The sequence below is a fragment of the Heliangelus exortis genome, chromosome 22 (genome assembly GCF_036169615.1).
Source record: "Heliangelus exortis chromosome 22, bHelExo1.hap1, whole genome shotgun sequence".
NCBI lineage: Eukaryota > Metazoa > Chordata > Aves > Apodiformes > Trochilidae > Heliangelus > Heliangelus exortis.
Genome location: NC_092443.1, coordinates 8,562,452 through 8,583,054, shown reverse-complemented (window position 1 = coordinate 8,583,054; position 20,603 = coordinate 8,562,452). Strand labels below are relative to the sequence as shown.

Genomic DNA, 20,603 nt, shown 5'->3' with positions numbered 1-20,603 from the left:
CACATCCGTTCTTCCAGGGCAGGCAGTGGGGTGGCAGCTGCCTCTGCAGCCTCTGCTGGGCACTCCTCCAAGGGGCAGCGCTGATCATCCATCCGGTTGCTCTGGAACTTGCTCAGCAGGTCAAAGAAACATTCCTCATCTGAAGGGCTACGGTTGATTTTCTGGAAAGAAGGTAAAAGAGAAAATCAGAAAGCTCCAAACAACTCCCCAAATGTCAGCAATGTGGTGGTGTCCTCTCCAGCTCTGCTCAGATCTGGCTTCTGGCTGTGCCCACTGCTTGCCAAGCCCACAGCATGGAGCCTGCCAGGGGTCACGGGAGCTTCTGTGCTGGAAAAAAAGGTGGGATCACCACCAGGAGCATCAGGGATGAGAGGGAACCCCGTGGACACTGTGGCTGTAGAGTTGTTGTGTGCCCAGCTCCAGCTCAGCCCTGCCAGCACTCATCTGTCCTTTCCAACCACCTAAATTTAACAGGCCACTACCCCAGTGCCCCTGTGTCCCCAGCCCACTGCTTGTACCAGTCACCCAGCTGAAAATGACACAAGATTATAGTTTTTCAGGAAAACAGCTCTTGCAGGAGAGCCTCAAATAAGCACCCTGCACTAGACAGGGATATATTTAAGTCGTGCTGCTGAAGGGTTGGTGTTCAAGGCAGCCTCTCGGAAGCACTGAGTTGTGTCCAGGGGCATTTGGGGAGAGCAAACCCCAAGCCCTGCTCTGGAGCAGCTGGTGCCACAGGAACTGCAGATTTTCCAAGGAGCTGCTCAGAAGGGGATATAAAACCTGAGAGCAACAAGAGGAGCATCTGCCAGGCTCGGGAAGGGTCCCTGCCTGCTGAGCTCATCCCACCACAGACACTGGGAAAAAAAAAAAAACAACACAAGAGAAACCAACCAAAAACTCCTGCAACTGAGTGTGCTGGGACAGGGCCAACAGGGCTGGGGACAATCAGGCTGGGATGGGGCACTGGGTCCTTCTGGGGAGCAGCACCAGAGAGGGCACAGGGAGAGGCAGCCTGGAGAGGCCTTTCAGTGGAGAAAGGGAATTTCCTGGGCTCTTGGTGAAGCAAAACCCCTCTCCTGGGCAGCCCAGGAGCCCTTCCCTCTCCCACCACCATTCCCAGCAGAGCTCTTCTACAGGACAGAAGCACACGAAGCCCTTGAAGGGAGGTCTGGGCTGGGGAAAGCCTCGTGCTGTGAGGGTTAAAGCCACAAGTTGGATTCAGTAAATGAAGGGAAACAATTTCCCCGTATGCTGAGCGAAGCAGAGGAGCTGCACTCAGCTTCTATTTAGGGCAGTGTCAGAATTAGCAGCGGGGCAGAGAGGAACACAAGCAATGTGGGAGCTGAGCAGGGAGTAGAAAAACCCCTCTCACCTCTTCCCACGTGCCAGCATGTGGCTGGGATGGATCCTCTGAACCAACAGGTGCACCTTGGAAATCAAAGCTTGCTCAGGCTCAAACCCGGGATGAGCCACATCCCTCACAGCTCTGGCTGTGCCTGACCCAAATTTCAGGGCTGGAGGAGGAAGCCAGCTCAGCTCATTCACACCAAACCCCCTCTGGCTTCCCAACCACAGAGTAAATCCAGGGAGTTGTGGGGCCATGGGAGACTTTTTGCCTCGCAGGAGCAGCTGGGCAGCACGTTGGTCAGAGCCCCCAGATCAAGGCTTCACCCCAGTTAGAGACCAGATTCCCCCAGGGTGCATCCTGCCAGGGAGCCTCCCATGTCAGCATCTCTGTTCAAAATGTGCCTGGGAGAGGAAAGGATGCTCAGGATCAACAGGAAGAGCATCCAGTGCATGCCAAGTGTGGGACAGAGCTGGCTGCATGCCTGGGGACCTCCCGGTGGCCCCGGGCCAGTGTTAGGGCTCACACGTGGGTGTTCTAGGGCCTGGGATAGCACCCACTGGTGTCAGGCTCCCTCCTGCTCTGGCCCTGCCAGCCCTTGCCCCAGGCCTGCACCTCTCTAATTAAAAAAAAATACTCCAAGATGACCAAGCACAGAGTGTTTGGCTGCCTCCACTCAGTCTGCTCCTGGCCCCAAGGAAGGAGCTGTGAGTGCAGATGGATGTGCAGTCACACCCTGGGGGCCACCATCTGCTCCTGAGCTGGGCTTGCCCAGGGTTTTGGCTCATCCAGAATGGTCAGGAGGGTTCCTGAGAGCCAGGGCATCCCCTAACAGGGCTGAGCAACAGTCCTGGGACAGCACAGACACACAACCAGCACTCACCACGGCCCAAGACCCAGATCCTTAAATGGTTTCTGGGCAGCAGCTTTTGTTTCCTGCCCCAAGATCCCTTCTCACCTCCTCTGGCACCACAGCTGCCCAAATTCTGCCAACTTAACTCTCCTCTGCTCAGTCACCCTCCATCATGGACAAAGCAGCAAACCAACCCCTTCTGTGCTGGACACAGGGACCTGGAGCTGGTGCTGGAGGCTGCAGAGATCACCCAGGGGCACAGACACAACCCATGGAGGGACCAGGACAATCTGCTCTGACCCTGGGCAGGTCAGGGGTGGTCACCCACACCTGGGGGTCAGGACTTTGTTCTCATGTCCTGCCAGTGATATTCCCACCTGGATGCTGCCGGCTCCTCACTGGGCAGCCTGGCCAAGGACAGCCTGGGAGTGGGACTTCCTCACCTGGAATGGGTCTCCCTGACTAGAAAGCAGCCAAGCTTTTACATACATTTAGTCCCTGTGGATGAGCAGACTGGTAAACCTGCCAGGTCAGATCCAGGCTGTGTAAAACCCAGCTGAGGGGTTGGGAAGGCAGCAAGGAGCAGGAGCAGCCATGGGGAGGATGCTGCTCCCCTCAGCCTGCAGTGATGCTGACCCAGGCAGCCTCTGCCCTCCCCCAGGCTGCTGCCCTGCAGAGCACAAACACACTCAGTTTCCTCTCCAGTAAACTCCCACTCATGCTAAATAAAACCTCCAGCAGTCTCTGACAGAGAAGGTCCTGGGCTGGCCAGCTCTGGCCCTGGGCACAGCATCTCGGGGGGAAATCCCTCAGGTTGGCTGTTCCAGATGTGCAGGTGAGGCCAAGGCTGAAGCAGCTCCAGGCAAAGCAAAACAAAACCAGACCAGACTCCTGTGCCTGATCCTTCCTTGGCCATTTTCACACAGACCCAGGAAATCCTTTAAGCAAACATAGAAAGCCTAATTGCAAGAATGAAACAACTTTCCAGCCCTCAACACCTGAAGCCGCAGCTTGCAAACGTCCCACAGAGTTTCCACCCTTGAAACCCGAGTGGGCCAGGGTCTCTGCAGAGCAAAGCCTTTCTCTGACACGTTCCCATTCCTGAGCCCCATCCCAGGATCAGCAGAGGATCCCTGGCAGCCAGGGCAGGATGCTGCTCGCCCTCCATCGACTGCCGAGCTGGGACTGAAGCCTCTCTGATGGCAGCCCCAGGACAACACGTTCCCAAACTGCTCTAAGGAAGGTTTCCAGAGACCCCCAAGGAACACTGCAGATGATTTCTGCACTGGAAGAGCCATGGCACATCCCCCACTGATTCCTGCCACTGCCACGTGCCAAAGGCACCCGCTGCACCATGCATGGGTGAAATGTCCCCTTCAAAGGGAGTGTTGCCCACCAGACCAAGCTGCTGATGCTCCTCTGAGCCAGCCCAAGGGCCAAACCTGGTTCCTTCATCACATCAGTTCCTCCTCTCACAGCTCGTGTCCTCCTGAGGGGAGCTGCCCTGCCTTTGGTCCCCCTTCTCTCCTCCAGGCTCAGGTTCCTGCAGACCTGCCCTGATGCAGTAAGGACTCCTCAGGCTCAAGGTCTCCTCGCTCTGGTTCCACCCAGGACCCACTGCCCAGCAGAAGATGGACCCAGGTGGGTCTGGCACAGTGGATCCACCTCAGGAGCTTCTGCTTAAAGGCAGTTTGGCTCCAGAGGGTGGGTCAGGTCAGGGACAAGGTGAGGACAGCAGTGGGTTCAGGGATAACACAGTTCCCAGGAGCGTTTTTCACTGCTCCTCCCACAGCAGCCCCTCAGAGAGCTCTGCAAACACATCTCCAATGATTCCTCCTCCTCCTCCTCACCTCAGAGACAACCTGGAGGTGAAGTCACTTGACCATGTCCCATGGTGATGCAGTGGCAGAGCTGGGACAGGACCCAGCAATCTGTCCCCAGGACCAAGCTCCCAGCTGCCAACAGTTTGTGGAAAAAACGTGGCCCTTGTTCTCACAGGCAGTTCCCTCCCCAGGGCCTGGCAGATGCTCATCCCCACACATCTACACTCACCCACCTTCTCTGTCTCTCCCTTTTTAAGGCAGCTGCATCACAGCTGCTCACCTACTCTCTTAACAAGGCAGATGACCCCAAAAATCATCAGGCAGGAGCAGGGTAGGGTGGTGCTGGTGACTGAACACTTTTTCCTGGCCTGCCCTGCTGCCTGCTCGGGTTTGCTTCATCCCCCATCACCCCAACACCTCATCTGGGGCTGTTTGGCACTGCTGGCATGGCCACAGCCCCACAGCCCTCACCTCCCCACCTGGTGAAAGGCACCAGAGGACAGGTTTGGAAAGAGCCTCCCGGAAGGTGAGGGGAGCTGGAGGAGAGGAGTGGAAGGGAAGTCCTGGCCAAAAGCCTCAGCTGCTTCACTGAGAGGTGAAATGTCTGGCACATCATCTCTGGGCTCAGGAGCAGGGCTCTCCCAGTCCTCAGCCACCACAGCTCGGTGCTGGCTGGAGTCTTCTTGATGAAACCATCACCTTCAGAGCCAGAGAAGCTGTTGAGCTTGTTCAGCCTTTGCTGAGGACAGCACTTCCCTTCCAATGCCAGTCCTGAAGCTCTGCTGCCTCCCCAGTGGCAGGGCTGGCCAGCAGACCCCCCCCACCCCATCCTCCCACTGTCCCCCCTGGCCATGCTCTGCTGGAAGACCCCGGCAGACACCCCAGCAGCCTCTGCCCTGCTGGCATCGATTTCCCTGAAAGTTGCCAAAATATTAACAATAAAAAGTTCAAAAAACAACAGCTACCTGGAAACTTTATAAAAGGAGGCACTACCCAAGCCCTGGCCCGAGCAAATCTCCTTCCTATATCCCCCTCCCTTCAGTCCCCACCGAGCCGCTCATTTCAGAGGGAAACACAAAAAAAACCGAGTTTTACTCACTGACCTCAGCCGCCAGCTCTTCCCCAGGCTCCAGCTTTTACATCTCCCCGGGCACAGAGGATCTCGCCTGGCCGGGCAGAGGCTGAATCCTCTTCGGCTGCCGCCAGAACCGGAGCTCCCCGAACCGGAGCTCCCCCCGCGCCGCTCCGGCTGCCGGAGCAGCGATTTCTGCGGAGCGGGGATTTATGCGGAGCGTGCAGCCATGTGAGAACCTCGCCAAAAGCTGAGCCCTGCTGGGTGCGAGATGCAGCTTAAAGCCACAGCCCCGCTCTCCACGCTCCTCCCGAGCCCCCGGGGTGCCCTGGCAGGAGGGGGTGGGCTCCAGCCAAGAGCTCCCTCTCCTCTCTTCTCCTCTCCCTCACCTCGCTGCCACGATCCCGGTGTTATTAGATGATGCTCTTAAACACACAGAGGAGCTGTGTGAATATTTAGCTTTCTTTCCACCTCCTCACCTCCTACCCACCACACACACTTTACCTTAAAAATAGATTGGGATCAATTTTCCTAAACTACATCTGCAAACACACTCAGCTCTACAGGCACTGGCACCACGGTGGTAAATGCACTGTGCACGTACAGACACAATATGATCACCCAGATTTAAAGCACCACAACACTGAAAGGACCATTTTTAGCTCCTTATACTTCTCCTGCTCCTCATATTATTAGATATGTGATTTTTCTTTTTTTTTTCTCCTATTGCAAGAGCCAAAGATGCTCAGCCATAAGCATCTCTTAATTTAAACGTACCACTGAGCAGAGGGAAACGCCTAATTGCATCAAGGTTTGAAACATGGAAAGATGGAAATGCTATGCAACAGCCAAGGAACTGTTCTTACCTCCCATTTGTGAAATGCCAACGTGAAATGTGAAATTCTGACAGTGAAATGGGTCACTGGAAAGAGAAGCTGCTTGCCAAAGGCCACCTGGCAGGGCAGTGGCAAAATGAGGACAGAGCCCCCTTGGCACTCTCAGCTCTCTGCCCACACTGTCTCCTTATGCTTCATTCTCATTTTTCATTGCAAAATGAGGAAATTTCTTTATCCTGAAGAAATGCAGCTCTTAGGGAATGTCTGTGCCTTTTCATACCAGTAAATTATTAGAACCATGGCAACTGTGGGGCTGGAGCCCAGGACACAGCTCCTGGGCTGTGTGCAGGGCACGGTGGGTCTCAGCCCCCAGCCCCTTCCTGTCCCCAGGAGGGGCTCTGAAGCCTCAGGAGGATTTGCAACACTCCTGGACCCAAGGGCACCATGGCTGCATAAAGCACCTCCAGAAGAAGGGCAGCAGGGCTGGGACAGCCACAACTGGGGGATGTGGATTCACTGGTGATTAAGAGGCTGATTTGGTTGGTGAGGAGGAGCTCAGGTTGTGCTCAGGGGCAATTCAAGCTCTGAAGCAACAAGTGATGAAACAGCCTGTGCTGACAAGACACAGCCATGGTGGGGATGCTGCAGACATGCAAGATGGACCAGGGAGGTGGTCTGCCCCAGCTCCCCAGTGCCAGGAGAAAAGGCCAACTCCTCATCACCCAAGACCTTGCAAAATCCTTGTATCAGGACAAGGAGAGCAAAAGGCAATTATTCTGCACCTATTCTGTTCTGGTGCTGCAGGCTATATGGAAGGGAAGAGACAACTGGGAATCAACCTCAAACTAAGCTGCTGCCTGGGGAGCTCACATACTAAACTTCAATTTAGTTTGTGATTTGATTTTTAAAAGTGCTACAGCCAACTGTGGAGGGAAAGAGGAGGCAAGGAAGAGCAGAGAGCAGGGCACAGCATGAGCTGAATGTTGGTGCTGCAGCTGCTGTCTGCTTACTGCTCACTGCTGGGGGGCTGAGCTAAGGGGGATGCTTCAGTAAGAGGGGAACACAGCAGAACTGGGACTCTGCTCCTGTTGAAGAGCTCAGTCAGCTTGGGACAGCTCTGAAAGGCAGCATCAGAAGCTGGCATTGAGCGTGAATGCAGAGACCCCACTCAAGAGGTCAGTGCTTGGAGCAAGAAGAGACCTTTTGCATCCAGGATGCAAAGGTGAGGGAGTGAGATGTCCATGATCTGCAGACACCCCCTGCAACCCCAGACTCCAGCCAGGGAGCTGTGAGTGTGGCCCTGAGTGTGTTCTCCCCAGACCTGTGCCCTGCACTGGGCTCTGCCCCCTGCACAGCCCCTGCTGCAGACCAAAGCCCCCCTGCTCCAACACAGGATGTGTGCACGGTGCTTCCCTTGCAGGATGGAATTATCACCCTTCCTTGGACTGTTTTCAAATTTTTTTTTTTTTTTCCCTTTAAACAACTCGCCCACTCATCCCTATAAACGCCGGTGCTAAAAGCTGGTTCTGTTGTTAAGATTTCAAATAACTTGGGGTTTATTGTTTCAAACCAAATCAAAATAACTCACCCACACTCCCTCCTTCTCTAATACAATAACTGCTGACCTGCTGGGAGCACGCCCTGCTGCCACACGTGGCTGACATCCGTGTCTTTGGATCAATAGCAGGTGACAATATTGGGTTTGATTTTATTTTGGGCTGGGTGTCTGCCTGAAGTGCTGCTGACACCTCTGCTGCTTGCAGTGCAGACCCAGCTACCCAAAACCTGGGCCACCACGCCTGGATTTGGCCACTTAGTCCAACAACCTTATTAATACTGGATTTTTCCCCCAACTACTGGGTCATCTACCCTGAAATCCCAGGGCAGGCAGGCAGCCTGAGACCACTGCATGGAAATTACTGCTGGTTTTTCTTTGGGAGGCAACACATTAATCTGTGTATTCAAACAGCCCTCAAAGAGCTACAGCAAGACTCTGTAGTTCATGTAGCAGCTTTTTCACACAGCTTTTGACAGCATTTACCACGCCAGGCTGGGTTTCCCTGTCACCATTTAGCAGAAACACACAAACCCAGATTTAGCACCCGAAGCTCCAGTCACTAACCAAGAGATGAGTTAGAAGCATCACTCCAAGTCAGGCTCCCCAGCCCACAGAAGGAGATCAGCAGCTACAGAGGTCAATTTGGCCCATCAAAAGCCTGGAGGATCCCTTAAACACCAAAACTGGGAGCGAACCTGAACTATCTGCTCCAAATAAATCAGGTTATAGGCAGAGCAGCAAAGTCTTGGAGTGTGATGGACACTGCTCCTCAGCCAGCACTGTGGTACCTGGCCATGCTCATCACAACAAGCAGCAAAAGACAACACTTTACCTGCAAGTAGTTGCAGTATTTACTTTGCAGTTGGAGGGGGGTGGAACTAGGACCATGCTTGGCTGCTGAGTCTCAGTGGAGCAGCAGTCATTTGCTGCACCGAAATAACTCCCTTGCTTTAAAGGCCATAACCCACATTCTTGATTAATTAGCAGAGAAGCCAAGGTTAATATTTAGTGCTTGACTCTCAGTCACCTGCTCAATCCACCAGACCTCCCCACCACCCCCCCACTCCCAGCCCTGCTGAGGAGTGGGAGGTGATGGAGCAGACAGGTGCCTGTAAGGCTCCTGCAGGGATGGAGATGATCCAAGGCTCCCCCAGTGTTCTCCTCCCCACAACTCACTGAGCTGGGTGCAACCTGAGATTGGAACCTGCTGACAATCTGCTTTGGAAACGCTTTGCAAAAAGAAACCTTCCCTGTCTCTGGATTGCCCAAACTGTGCTGCTTGCTTGAAACACACTTTTATTTAGACACCTACTTGCTCTCAGCACAGGGCTGTTTCAACAAGCAGCACCTTTACCAGGGGTGGGAGTGAAGTTAGCCAGTGGATCAGCACACACCCTTCTCCATTAGCACCCATCACACACATCTCCCCTTCCTATAAACACCCTTCACTGCAGCAAACGCCCAAAGCTTAATTATTATTTACTCCTGTTCCAGGAATGCCTGAAGGCCGTGCTCAAGATCAAGGCCTCGTTATTATGCAAGGCTTATTATTCACCAAACATGAAACCCTGGTGGTGCTGGGGGCAGGGAGGGTCCTGGGGCCCCTACCCGTGGGTTTATCACTGCAGTGATGGTCAGACACAGCACTCCTCTCAGAAGGGTTTAAACAAATCCCCAGACAGAAATCCCCAGCAAACACAGAAACAGCTTCTCCCATCAGCAAAAAGCAGCTCCTGCTCGGGTAGGTGCTGTCTGAAAGGGCAAGAAGAAACTGTGTCCTGGTTGGGGAAGGCAGATGGGGAGGCTGATTTGCTCCTGCCCAGGGAACACTGAGGTGCAAGTGGCTTTAGGTACAGGCAAAAAAATCCTCCAGGGACTTATCTGCAAATTCCAGAGGAGCTGCACCTCCTGCACCCAAGCCCAGTCTGTGGTCTCAGTCTTTGCTGGCTCTCAGGAAAGGGCTGCACTGATCTCAGAACCTGGTTCCCCCTCTCCTCCAGCAGAATGGCAGGGAACAGCAGCTCCCTCTGGGACACGGACACATCCAGGAGACACAGAGACATCCAGGATGGAAAAGCTGGATCAATGGGATCATCCAGGGCTATTCTCTAATTGTACATCTCCCCACGAAGCTTCCCCAGCAGTCCCTGCACACACTTCACCTGGCTCAGCTCTGCCAGGTTTGGGCTGCAGACTTCTGGGGCCACGTGGGATACAGGAAGGAGCTGGGGGCTCTTAAAAAAAAAAAACACCACCATAATTTAGGTTTTTTAGATTAATTGGTGTTAATTGCCTTGGGAGGCTCCAAAATAGCACAGCTAATGGGAAACTGAGAGAGGCTGAAGGTGAGGTGTGAGCAGGGACTGGCACAGGTTGTGCCCTGCCCAGCCACCAGCAGGGACACCTTCTCCTGCCCCTTCTGGCACCGCTGGATCCCCCTGGCCAGCAGCCCCCACACTCACCCAGGAGCTGAAGGAGCCTCTTATTTTATGATGAGAGCTCCAGCAAACAGCACCTGAACCTTCCTTATTTCAGGTTCCTTTGATTTATGTATTTGCATCCTTCTCCTTACTCCTGCAACCACCCAGGATTCTCCATCAGCTCAGAGGAGCCTCACTTTCCTTCACTTTGTCCAAGCACAGACACAAAGACAGCCCAGAGAGACCCCAAAAAACTCTGCTCAATCCCAGCCCAGTCCATGCCCAGGGACTGACTGGATCCATCCTGTACATGTCAGATCCCTCCAGCCATGCTGGGAGCTCAGAGGTCCCAGCTGGCACCACAGCCAAGCAGGCACAGCCATGGCACCCCTGGCACTCACATCTGCTTGATCAAAAAACAGTTGTGCAAGAAATTCAAATAAAATCCCCAGTCACCAGAGGCCTCTGTGTCACCTCTGGTGTCATAGTAGCTCCAGTGATTTAAGCAGAATGATGCTGATTTACATCCAAAGAGAACCTGGACTATGATTTATTTTTTTTTAAGCTTTTTTGTCATGTGCAGTTTATTAAATGTGAGAGTCTGGAACTGTGAACACAGAAAGTGCCCAGACACAGCAGAGACCCTGGAAATGAACTAAAAGTTCCAGATTTTGAGAGAAATCAAACATTTTGAGTTTTATTGCTCTGGTCTGGTTTTGATTCATCCTTTTTAGTATTGTTCTCTTTAAAGCAACAGTTTCTAGGAAATGGTGAGAGCAACATCTCTTTACTGTTTCATACCACTTGATGGCTGACAATTTGCTGGGAGAAAAGGCAGTGCAGGGAGGGATGCAGACCTCAATTATGGCTTCAAAGTGCCAGTAGCTGAAAACTCAGTTACAGTGAGTCAAGGGAAGAAGAAGAATCTATCTCAGTAGCTCAGTTATTCAGCTCCAGCCTGGACCACAGGACCAGCCACTCTGCAGACCTCCTGTCACAACCTCCAGCAAAGGGCACCTGGGGAACCTTGGACAACCAGTTCATTTTTTTACCTCTTTCCTAGAGCAGGTTCCTCTGGTAAGAGGCTTTTCCTCACAGTTTTCTAGCTCCAAAACTGACCCTCCATACTCAGTCCCTTATGGATGGAATACAGGCTTTTGGACATGCATCTCCCTGATCCTCAGAAGCATCCAGACCTTGGATGTCCTTGGTGTAATTTCTGCAGAGCAGAGGCTTGCAGAGCCCCCCAGCCCATGGGGCAGCCTCGGGGTTCTTTTTGGGTGCATGTGGGCAATGCAGAAGCATTGGATGTGTTAAACCTCCCTCCTGCCTCCTTCCTTTGCTGAGGAGGAGAAGGAAGGTAGAGGAACAGTGGGAAAGATCAGAAAGGGGAAGTCCAAGAAACAAGAGTATCCCAAAGACAGGAAGAGAAGCAACTCAGCTTCATCCCTGGGAGCTCCATTCCATGGAGGACAAATCCCAGGGGCTGGCACAGGGGCACAGAGCCAGCAATGCCTCTGCCTTGCTTCTCTGCAGGGCAAAGGGTGGGCAGGACACTGCAAGGGCAGCTCTGGGACCAGCTCCTAGCCCATCACTGCCCTGGATAAAGAACACTGATCATGGTATGGGGCACACACAGGTACCACCTGCCCTGCCAACACCAGTCCTGCCCCACAGAGCACAGGGGAGTTATTTGCCTCTAAAGTAGTGAGAGGTTCTCTTTCCTACTTAGCTTCTGTCCTCCACATTGTCTGCAGGACAAAGAGGAGGGAACAGCTGTGCACATCTGTCCTGTGCACCTTGCAGGGGTCATTTCCCTGCCTCAGCACCCAAAAGGGTCAATTCTTCTCAGGTAACCCAGAAGCTACAGCCTGGCCTTTTCCAGGCTTAAACTAGGAAAAGTCAAAGCCATTCACAGCACCCTCAGGGGCTCTGCAGCAGAGCAGTCACCTTCCCAAAACAAAAGCAGCATCAGCTGAAGGTCTCCTTGCTCTGGGAAGAGGCACCCCTGGGACCTGCCTGCAAAGGGTGGCTCAAGCAGCCAGTGCCTGCCACCTTCCCATGAGCAAAAGCTGAGGGGAGAAGAGATGCTGCTGCCTCTCAAATCAAGCCAGGCAGCAGCCTACACCACATCCAAAGCACTTAAGGAAGAGTCTCTGGACTTCCATGTTGGATTTAAGGCAGAGGACACCAAGGAAAAGCCTTGACTGACACAGCACTTGCTGTTACCCAGCAGCAGGGTGCAGGGAACCATCCAGCTGAGGTTTCACAAAGCCAAACCTCAAGTCACATTTGTCTGAAATGCAGATGCCATCCACAGGGAGGAAAGAGATGCAAGCACAGCCTTTGACCCCAGCACTCTGGAGGATCAGGACCTCTCCCTGCCTGGGACGCTGCTCCCTCCCAGCCACACCTCACCAGGAGCAGCTTCTCCTCTGTGGGATGCCAAGGAGCCAGGCAGGAAATTCTGGCTTTTACTCCAACTGTGTATGCTGGTCTACCTCCCAAGCCCACCCCTCTGCAAGAGAAAAAGTAACTTGGTGAAGGGTGGTAAAAAACTGGAGCTCCAGGGAAGCAGCCCCACACACCAGAGCTGCCCAGGACCCCCTCCTGCAGGGCTCAGCTCTGCCCTGCCTGCCACTCACTCACACACTCTCATTGGATAATTACAGAGAAAAGCAAGGCAAATCCCAATTTTAGTGCCATTATAAAACAGAGAGGGGGAATTCATTACCTGGCAGCTGTTAATATTTAAGGAAGAAACTGATAATTTACCTCTGAGGCAATGAATGCAGCAGAGGCAGAGCCAGAAAGTGCCACTGCCTCCCCCCCATCTCTGTGCAGTTCCTTTGCAGAGATTTTCTACCTACCTGGTTATTTCCCTGCCTCCCATGCCAGCACCAAAGTCCCAGCAAGGAACTGCATGTGCCAGGGCTCTGCATTCAGATGCCACAAGACCCCTGGCTCTGGCTCTGCTGTTTCTAGATTTGGGAGAGGATTTTTTAACAGCTCCCCTGGCTCGTGCAGCATCTCTGCAACCATCCCACCTGTGTCAGGGGAGCTAAGAAAAGAAAAGCCCTAGAACTTAACAAAAAGACTTATACAGACATATGGGAAGAAAGTCAGACAATTTAAGATGGCTCCAGAGAGGTAACCAGATCACTGGCTGCTTCTCCAAAGAGCCCAAACCCCTGGAAAAGCCTCCCAGTACCTGTCAGATTTGAGTCCTCCAGAAAGTTTTCTGACACATCCTGCCTCCAGCTAGGAAATCTCTCAGCACAGCCTCTCTCCTGGCTCTGTGTCTGCCCAAAGCACTACAGGAGGTCCCACAAACTGAACAGGAAGATAAAGCATCACAAGAACAAGCCACAGCTCAGTGTTTACCTGCTCAGTTCCAACAGGACTGACACCAGCACAGCAGTCTCCAGGTGTCATAGGAACAGTCTTAAATTTAGCAGCAGCTGCCTTCCCTCTCCCTGACTCTGGCTTCTCTCTTCTTCTCCATCCCCTTTTCTCTTGGATTCTCAGAGCATGTTTACACCAGAAAGTCTGACCAATGATAATGGCATAATTATACCCATGCAGTCAAACCAAACCTGACTGCTGTGGGATAAGGAGGGTGTGCATTTGCACTGCCCTTGCTTTGTGGTAGTTTACACATCAGTGAGACAAAGAGGCTGCCTGCTCTTAGAAGAGGGGGGAGATGCACAGGCAGCACCATGGAGAAGAAAAGGCTGCTTGGTGCAACCCCTCTGTGTTCAAGCTCCTCAACTTTTCCTGACTGCAAGGAAATATCAGTTTCATCTTCTCTCCAACAGCAGAAGACAACCAGGGAAATGGTGCTGTGGGGGTGCCAGCATCAGGGAGGATGGATGGATGGATGGATGGATGGATGGATGGATGGATGGATGGATGTGTGGATGGATGTGTGGATGGATGTGTGGATGGATGTGTGGATGGATGTGTGGATGGATGTGTGGATGGATGTGTGGATGGATGTGTGGATGGATGGATGGATGGATGGATGGATGGATGGATGGATGGATGGATGGATGGATGGATGTGTGGATGTGTGGATGGATGGATGGATGGATGGATGGATGGATGGATGGATGGATGGATGGATGGATGTGTGGATGGATGTGTGGATGGATGTGTGGATGGATGTGTGGATGGATGTGTGGATGGATGGATCCTCCCACCCCAGCACCCACCTGGCCCCTTCTGCAGTCCCCAGGGAAGTCACAGGAGATGGATGGGGCACCTGACACCCTGGTGCTTCCCAGACAAGCAGAGGATTCAGCAGGGACAGGCAGGACCTTGCTGCCTGGCCTGGCCCTGGGTGTCACTCACAGCTCTGCTCCCTGCCCAGTGCCACCAGGAACTGAGCCCTGGGACTGGCAGGCCAGGTCACCCATCAGCATCTGCTCTGTGCATGGCTCCTGCAACCTGACAATGCCCTGGTAAATCATGAGAGAAAAACCATCAAGAGAGCTCTGGCAGGCTGCCTTTGGGGTGGGGGGAGGGTATGATCTACAAAATTTTCCTTCTTTTGTGGCTGCTCTGCACTGCAATCATAAAAAAGGTCTTATAAAAATATTTGTCCTAGGGAATGTTTGGTGATGCAGCATGCTTGGAAATTGCTCAGTGTCTGAACACAACAGCAGCCCAGCTCTGCAAGCTGTCACTGCCATCAAACACATCCAACCCTTTCTCTTGACTATAAATGGTCTTTGCAGAGGAGAGGGTGAAGCACAGGTCTGCAGAGTGAGGATGCACTCCCTCAAGATGGTTCTGTCCCCTGGGAAGAGGGGAGTCCAGATGAACAGGACCATTTCTAGAGCATGGATCCCCAAGGAAGGGTTTGACTGGGCTGGACACTGGGCTGGGTTTGAACTTCACCTCTCTCCATGGTTTTTGCTCTATCTCTTGGACCTTGACCCAACAAAGTGACTTTGATCTCTGGCAGGTGCACAGTCCCACTGCCCTGGGACTTCAGGTAAGTGCCCACCAGAACTGGGGCTCCCCAAGCAGTTTTTTCAGGATCACACAGCCCCTTTCTTCCCTGGACCCTCTTCCTTCTTCCACAGTGGTTGCTCTCTCAGAGAGCAGGGTAAGGGACATAAAACCTCTGATATTTCTGAAGTGCTAGAAATAACCCATCCTTCCAGTAGCCCTCTAAAATACAACTGATACCACATCAATCAAGAGCTGGAGCATTATGACCTTCTTCACAGTGGAGCAGAGGCTAAGTTTATGAGCAAGCCTTTGATGTCTGCAAAGCTTCATGCAACAGAAAGCCTTCTGCTTTGATGTTGCTCTTAAAAGAGGAACCTCAGAAGGTGTGCAGTGCATGAGTCCCGGGCAGCACCCAGATTTGGCCCCCACAGTTGCAGGGCCCAGGGACTGAGCTCTAATGCAGCTCCTTTTACTCAGGGCTCTGCTGCAACAGAGAGAAAACAGGACCAAATGCATCTCACCCTCACCAGCTTCTCCCAGCTCCAACCCACCTTTGCTCTGCCTGTGGAGAGCCAGGCACTCAGCCTCAGGTATTCCCACAGGAGCTCCAAACTTGACCTCAGGGCTGAAGAGGACTCTGCCCTTGTCCATCCCCCAGAGCCAGGTAGTGCTGGTCCCTCTCCTCCCAGCACCCACCAGCCACAGCTGGGAAATTCCCCAACCTCACAGGGACACAGGAGGGGTAAGGAAACCCTTCTCTCTCTGCCCCACCAGCCACACAACCCTTCTGCACGAGCTCTCCATCGTGTCCACCTTGCCCAGCAGTGGCAGGAAGGTCTCAGCCACAGAGGGATCACACTCTCCTACCTTATGCAGCACTTGGGCCATGGCTTCTCCTATCCATCCCAGCATCCCCACAGCTTTGCCAACAGGCTGAGCCCTTCTCCTAGGACCCAACAGAGCTGCCAGCATGGACAGGCTCCTCTCCATCCCCGAGCTCACTTTGCCTCCCTTCCCTTTTTCCTGCATCCCCTCCCCTCTCCCGCCTCCTCCCATGGGGAGTTTCCCAGCAGCTCAGTAATTAGCATCATCATCACCAATGCTAATAACACCACCACAGCTCCTGCCATCCAAAGCTCCAACAATTTGAGAGCCAACATCACGCCCCTGTAACCTCCCCAGGGGAAGCAGCATTACCCCATCACAAGGATGGGGAAGAGGGAAAAAAACAAGAAGCAGCTGGTGGCAGAGATGGGCAACCAACCCAGGAGCTGTGACTCAGGCACCACACCCGTGGGACCTCCCTGTCCCATCCCAGGGAGCTCTCCTCTTGCAGGGAGCCCCTTTAGAAGGAGCTCAGTGGCTGTGTTGACAGCAGGACTTATCCAGAGATTACATCTCTTGGTTTAGGAGTCCTCAGATAAAGTTTTTTTTTCCCTGGGCATCCCTGCATGCAGCCTTGGTTCCTCTCTGCAGAACCGTGGGAGAGCAGCAGGCAGAACCACGTCTGCAACTGGAGTTGGGATCTTTGATGGGACAGCAGGAATTGTGGCATCCCATAAAAACACCTTAGATCAACCATGAGTCCCCACCTTTAATTAAGGACTCACTGTTTACTGATGGATTAGAGGAGATTTCTGCTTTGAGCCTTCCCAAAATGAGGAATCTGGGGGTGACTTTTGTCTGGGCAGCCTGACCAGGGGAAGTTTCTCTCCCATCTTGGGTGGAGTTTGCTACATTTGATTAAAATGGCTTCCATGGATGGGAATGGCAGCTTTCCAAAAAAGCCCACCCAGACTCCTCTGCAACAGACTGACACAGCCCCAGGAGCCCCCTGGGGGACAGGACAAAAGCAGAACCCAGGGCAATGAGCTGCTTCACGTTTGGCAAATACCCGAAATGTTGTGAGGTGCCACAAGGCCAGGGGGACACAACTGGCAGCACCAAGACAAAACACAGTTCACCTGAAGTGACCCAGCCTGGCCCACCAGAACAGGCTGCAGAGATTTTCTCCTGGCAGAAGAGCCCTTTCTGGAGGGTCTCTCATGGTCTGAAGACACCCAGCTGGTGTAAGCCACGTGCCAGAGAGGTTCTACTGCCTGCCAGGGGGGTGCCTGGACCAGAGGCAGCTGCCCACAAAGAACCCAAGTTGTAATCCCACTCTGTAACTCTGCAGAGCTGCTGGGCTGATGGAAAACACAATAAAACATTCATCACTTTGATTTTCATGGGATATTGACTATGGTCCATTAGACACCAAGCAAAGGGCATTCTTTAAAACCCAAGACAGGCACTCACCCCACGAGCACTGTGCATCGATCTATTCTCTCTTGGGATAAAACAGGACAAGTTTAGTGTCTGCAAGGAGGAAGATCTCATTTTTTTCACACACTGCTACTCTACACATCCTCTTGAATTCACTCTGTGCTGCTTCACTACCAGGTATGCCTGGGAAATTAACCAAAAATGGAACAAACCCAGAGCAAGTGGGGAGTTAATACACACACTGCAAAGTCAGGGCACAGGAAAACAGTTGCTGAAAGATGAAACAGCCCTCAGGTAGAGCCTGAGCACCCCCTCAGCAAGTGCAAACTCTGGGCTTTGGGTCCCTGCTGCCTGTTCCCCCATCCCTGAAGGATGGGAGGAGCAGGATGTCCCTTGCCTGCCCACAGAGTCAGGAACAGGAGGATCCCAGGGGGCTGGAGGGCTCCCCTGTGACTGGGGGGGGGGAGGGTGTCTGTGCCTTCCCTTGCTCCTTCATGGACATCCCACAGCTCCACTCCTGCTTTTTGCCTTGCTCCTGGTGGAACATGGCTTTTATTTGGTTTCTGGCTGAATGTCTGAGTTAAAAATAAAAGGCTATTTCTGGCAAGTGGGTTGTTTTTTTTCTGCTTTTGTATTGCCTTGGGTGCCCCCATGCTGCTGTCTCCTTTCTGGCTCCAATGAGCTTTGTTTTCCTTCTCAGTGATCCTGTTTGCACCGGTGAGCAGTAGGAAATGCTTTTCCTATTAGAACATTTCCACAAGCACTACTGGGAATGAAGAATGAGCTCAGTGAAGGCTTAAAAAAAACCCCAGTTAGTGTAAAGATCCTGTCTCCAGTGGTCAGAGAACTGAGAATCAAGAATATCTGTGGTCAAAAGGGATGTGTACACCTGCATCTGCACACGGGCTGTCCCCATGACCTGCAGACCAGGAACAAAGGGCTCAGTGCTAGAAACACTTCCAGGCATGCCTGTTCTACAAGACAGGCTTCATCCCAAGCTCTGCAGCTCAGGCTCCTTCTCACCTAGCATGAAAATATTTTATTTCACTTTTCTTAAATGCCAAGAAAAAACAGGCCTATCTTTCCTGGCTCTAACTTAATCCATCTGGAATCACTGCAGGATCAGAGGGCTGTGACAGGGTGTTACAGGCTCAGGATAAAGCAAGAGCCCCAAGACCTCTGAGCACCCGTGTGATCATTAAATCTTTGCTGCTACATTCCATCTCCTGGCAACAACAGGCTGGGGACTTGAGGCTTCTCATTTGAGATCACTGGGTTCAAATATCTCCAAGCCCAGAAACATGGCATCATTTGTGGGTGTGATCCCTGGCTCCAGGACTGAGAACAAAACCAGCACAGCTGCAGGAAGCTTCCCCAGTATGTTGCATTTCCCACATGTCACAACAAATATCAACACAACCAGAAGATACCAACCTAACAAAAAGCTCAATTGTTCAGGCTAAAGACATCAAAAAGACTGTGGAGAGCTTTCCAGGGCAGGATCTCCACCACTCTGCAGGGAGCCAAGCACAGACTGAGTCAGAGCTCTTCAGTACCCAACCCAGGAACCCAGAAATCACCAACATCAGGGCCAGCTCCTCCTGCCTGCTGCTGCTCTTGAGGAAGGAGCCTTCACCCAACTTCCTCCCAAAGAGAAGCTCCTAGCCAATGATTTTGTACCATCCATCTCTGCCTAATGACTGAGGAATTCCAAGTGCCTCTGTACATCACTAATGTGACCAGAGATGAGAGGGAACAACAGCTGAGCTCCCAGATTTGACAAATCCAACAAACATTTTTGGTTGCTCATCAAAAATCTCTGTTACTTGAAGGCAAGAAGCCCACTCCTTCTGAACCCAAGAGGCTGATCGAGTCAGACTCCACAGAGCAAGGTCTCCAGATTGCTTTTTCTTCTGGAATTCAAAGCATCCCAGCCTAACAGTCCCACACTCTGGAAAGCTCAGGGAAGGGAGCTTTCCTTCAAGGGAAGGTTACCAATGTCACAACTAAATACCAAGGGTTTTAACTCATAAACCAGTTCATGATGGTACCACTTGTTCTGTTGATGGACAGTGAAGCTGAGGCTCAAAAAAGGCAAAAATTTGCCTGAAGTTGTCCAAACAGCCAAGAGCAGAGCTGGATGCAGAGAATGCCTCGCAGGCAACAGGCCACACTGACACCCCCATGCCAGGTGAGAAATGAGGTAAGAACATGCCATAAGAAACTCCCAAATTAGTACTGGAGGGAAAAAAAAAAATCTTCCTACCGGCTGTGACACCTGGAGTCGGATGTCACTGGTACCCAGGGGGGATGTACTGGGCCCCTGGGACTTTCTCTCTGAACTGGACTGGTGCTCCTGGTACTTCTTTGACCTCGCAGGCAATGACAAGAACTCCTTCCCAGAGATCTTCAGGTCTCCTACGTGATGGCTGTCCCCATTTTGGTCCTTGAAAAAGAAAAAAAAAAAAAGAAACTGTCATTGCACAAATCTCTTGTCTCAGGTTTACGTGGAGATCTGTTGGCAATGGCCACAGGAGACACAGGAGAAGCAAGAAGTTACACGGAGTTCAGAGAGTGTGAGAAGGGACCCATAGTGTGCAGGGCTGGATGAGGACATTTTGCCCATCTCTGCAGTGATTTTAATGAGCAGGGGTGAAGTAGCACCCAAGCAACACACAGTATAGAATCATAGAATCATAGAATTGGCTGGGTTTGAAGGGACCTCAGAGATCATCAAGTCCAACCCTTGATCCACTGTCAGTTTCTCCACAGGGAGAAGTCAGGGAGAAGGAGCATCCTCTTAAAAATTCCAGGAAGGGAAGTAAAGGCATAGCTGGTTTATTTACAGGCATGGGGAATGATGCATGGAAGGTCAGAAGCAGTCACTGCTGTTAGGGATCTCTGCCAACTGCACTCATGAAGACTTCTTCTGAACAGAGTGACAACCTCACCTTGCCCAGGACACCAAGCCCTTGGCACAAGTCCCTCCTCTTACTCTATCTTCACTCCTTCCCAGCTCCCAGCCATGCTGCAGCCCACACTGACCCAGGGATAACCCAACCATGCCCTGGGAATGTGGCTATGCTGGATGCTCCGTGGCATTTCCCACCTCTAGGACTTGCCTCCCAGCACACAAGGAGCATCACATGCCTCAGTGTGTCCCACTGGCTTCTGCAAGAAGAAGGGCCCTTGCCTCATGATTTCCTAAAATAGATGAACATGAGTGGCTGGAGTCCCATTCAGCCCCTTGGCCAAGCCTCAGACTATCAGATGCATGTGGGGACTGGAGGGGAAGGTGACCACAGCAGATGGCTACAAGCAGTTCTCTGTTCTCTCACTGCTGTCCTCCTTTGCTCTCTTCAATACTCCTGCTCAGTGCTCCCCAGACATGTAAAATATATGATTACACCTCCATATAATGCACTGAGAGGCCTCCCCAGAGCATCCTCCCTGCAGCAACTCCAGGCAA

General features: G+C 52.4%; 1 protein-coding gene across 6 annotated transcripts in view; it reads right to left on the bottom strand.

The window, feature by feature from the left end:
* GPSM1 (G protein signaling modulator 1) overlaps positions 1 to 20,603 on the bottom strand; it is a 68,700-nt gene that overhangs the window by 2,725 nt on the left and 45,372 nt on the right. For 3 of the 6 annotated variants that reach the window (XM_071765922.1, XM_071765928.1, XM_071765923.1), the window contains 2 exons: positions 19,401 to 19,580; positions 2 to 161 (listed from right to left, as the gene is read on the bottom strand). In XM_071765922.1, coding sequence (XP_071622023.1) covers positions 2 to 161; positions 19,401 to 19,580 — 340 coding nt within the window. Of the gene's footprint in view, position 1; positions 162 to 5,127; positions 5,519 to 13,294; positions 13,404 to 15,736; positions 15,859 to 19,400; positions 19,581 to 20,603 lie in introns of those variants that run through there. The other 3 variants (XM_071765925.1, XM_071765926.1, XM_071765927.1) reach the window with 3 other exon arrangements.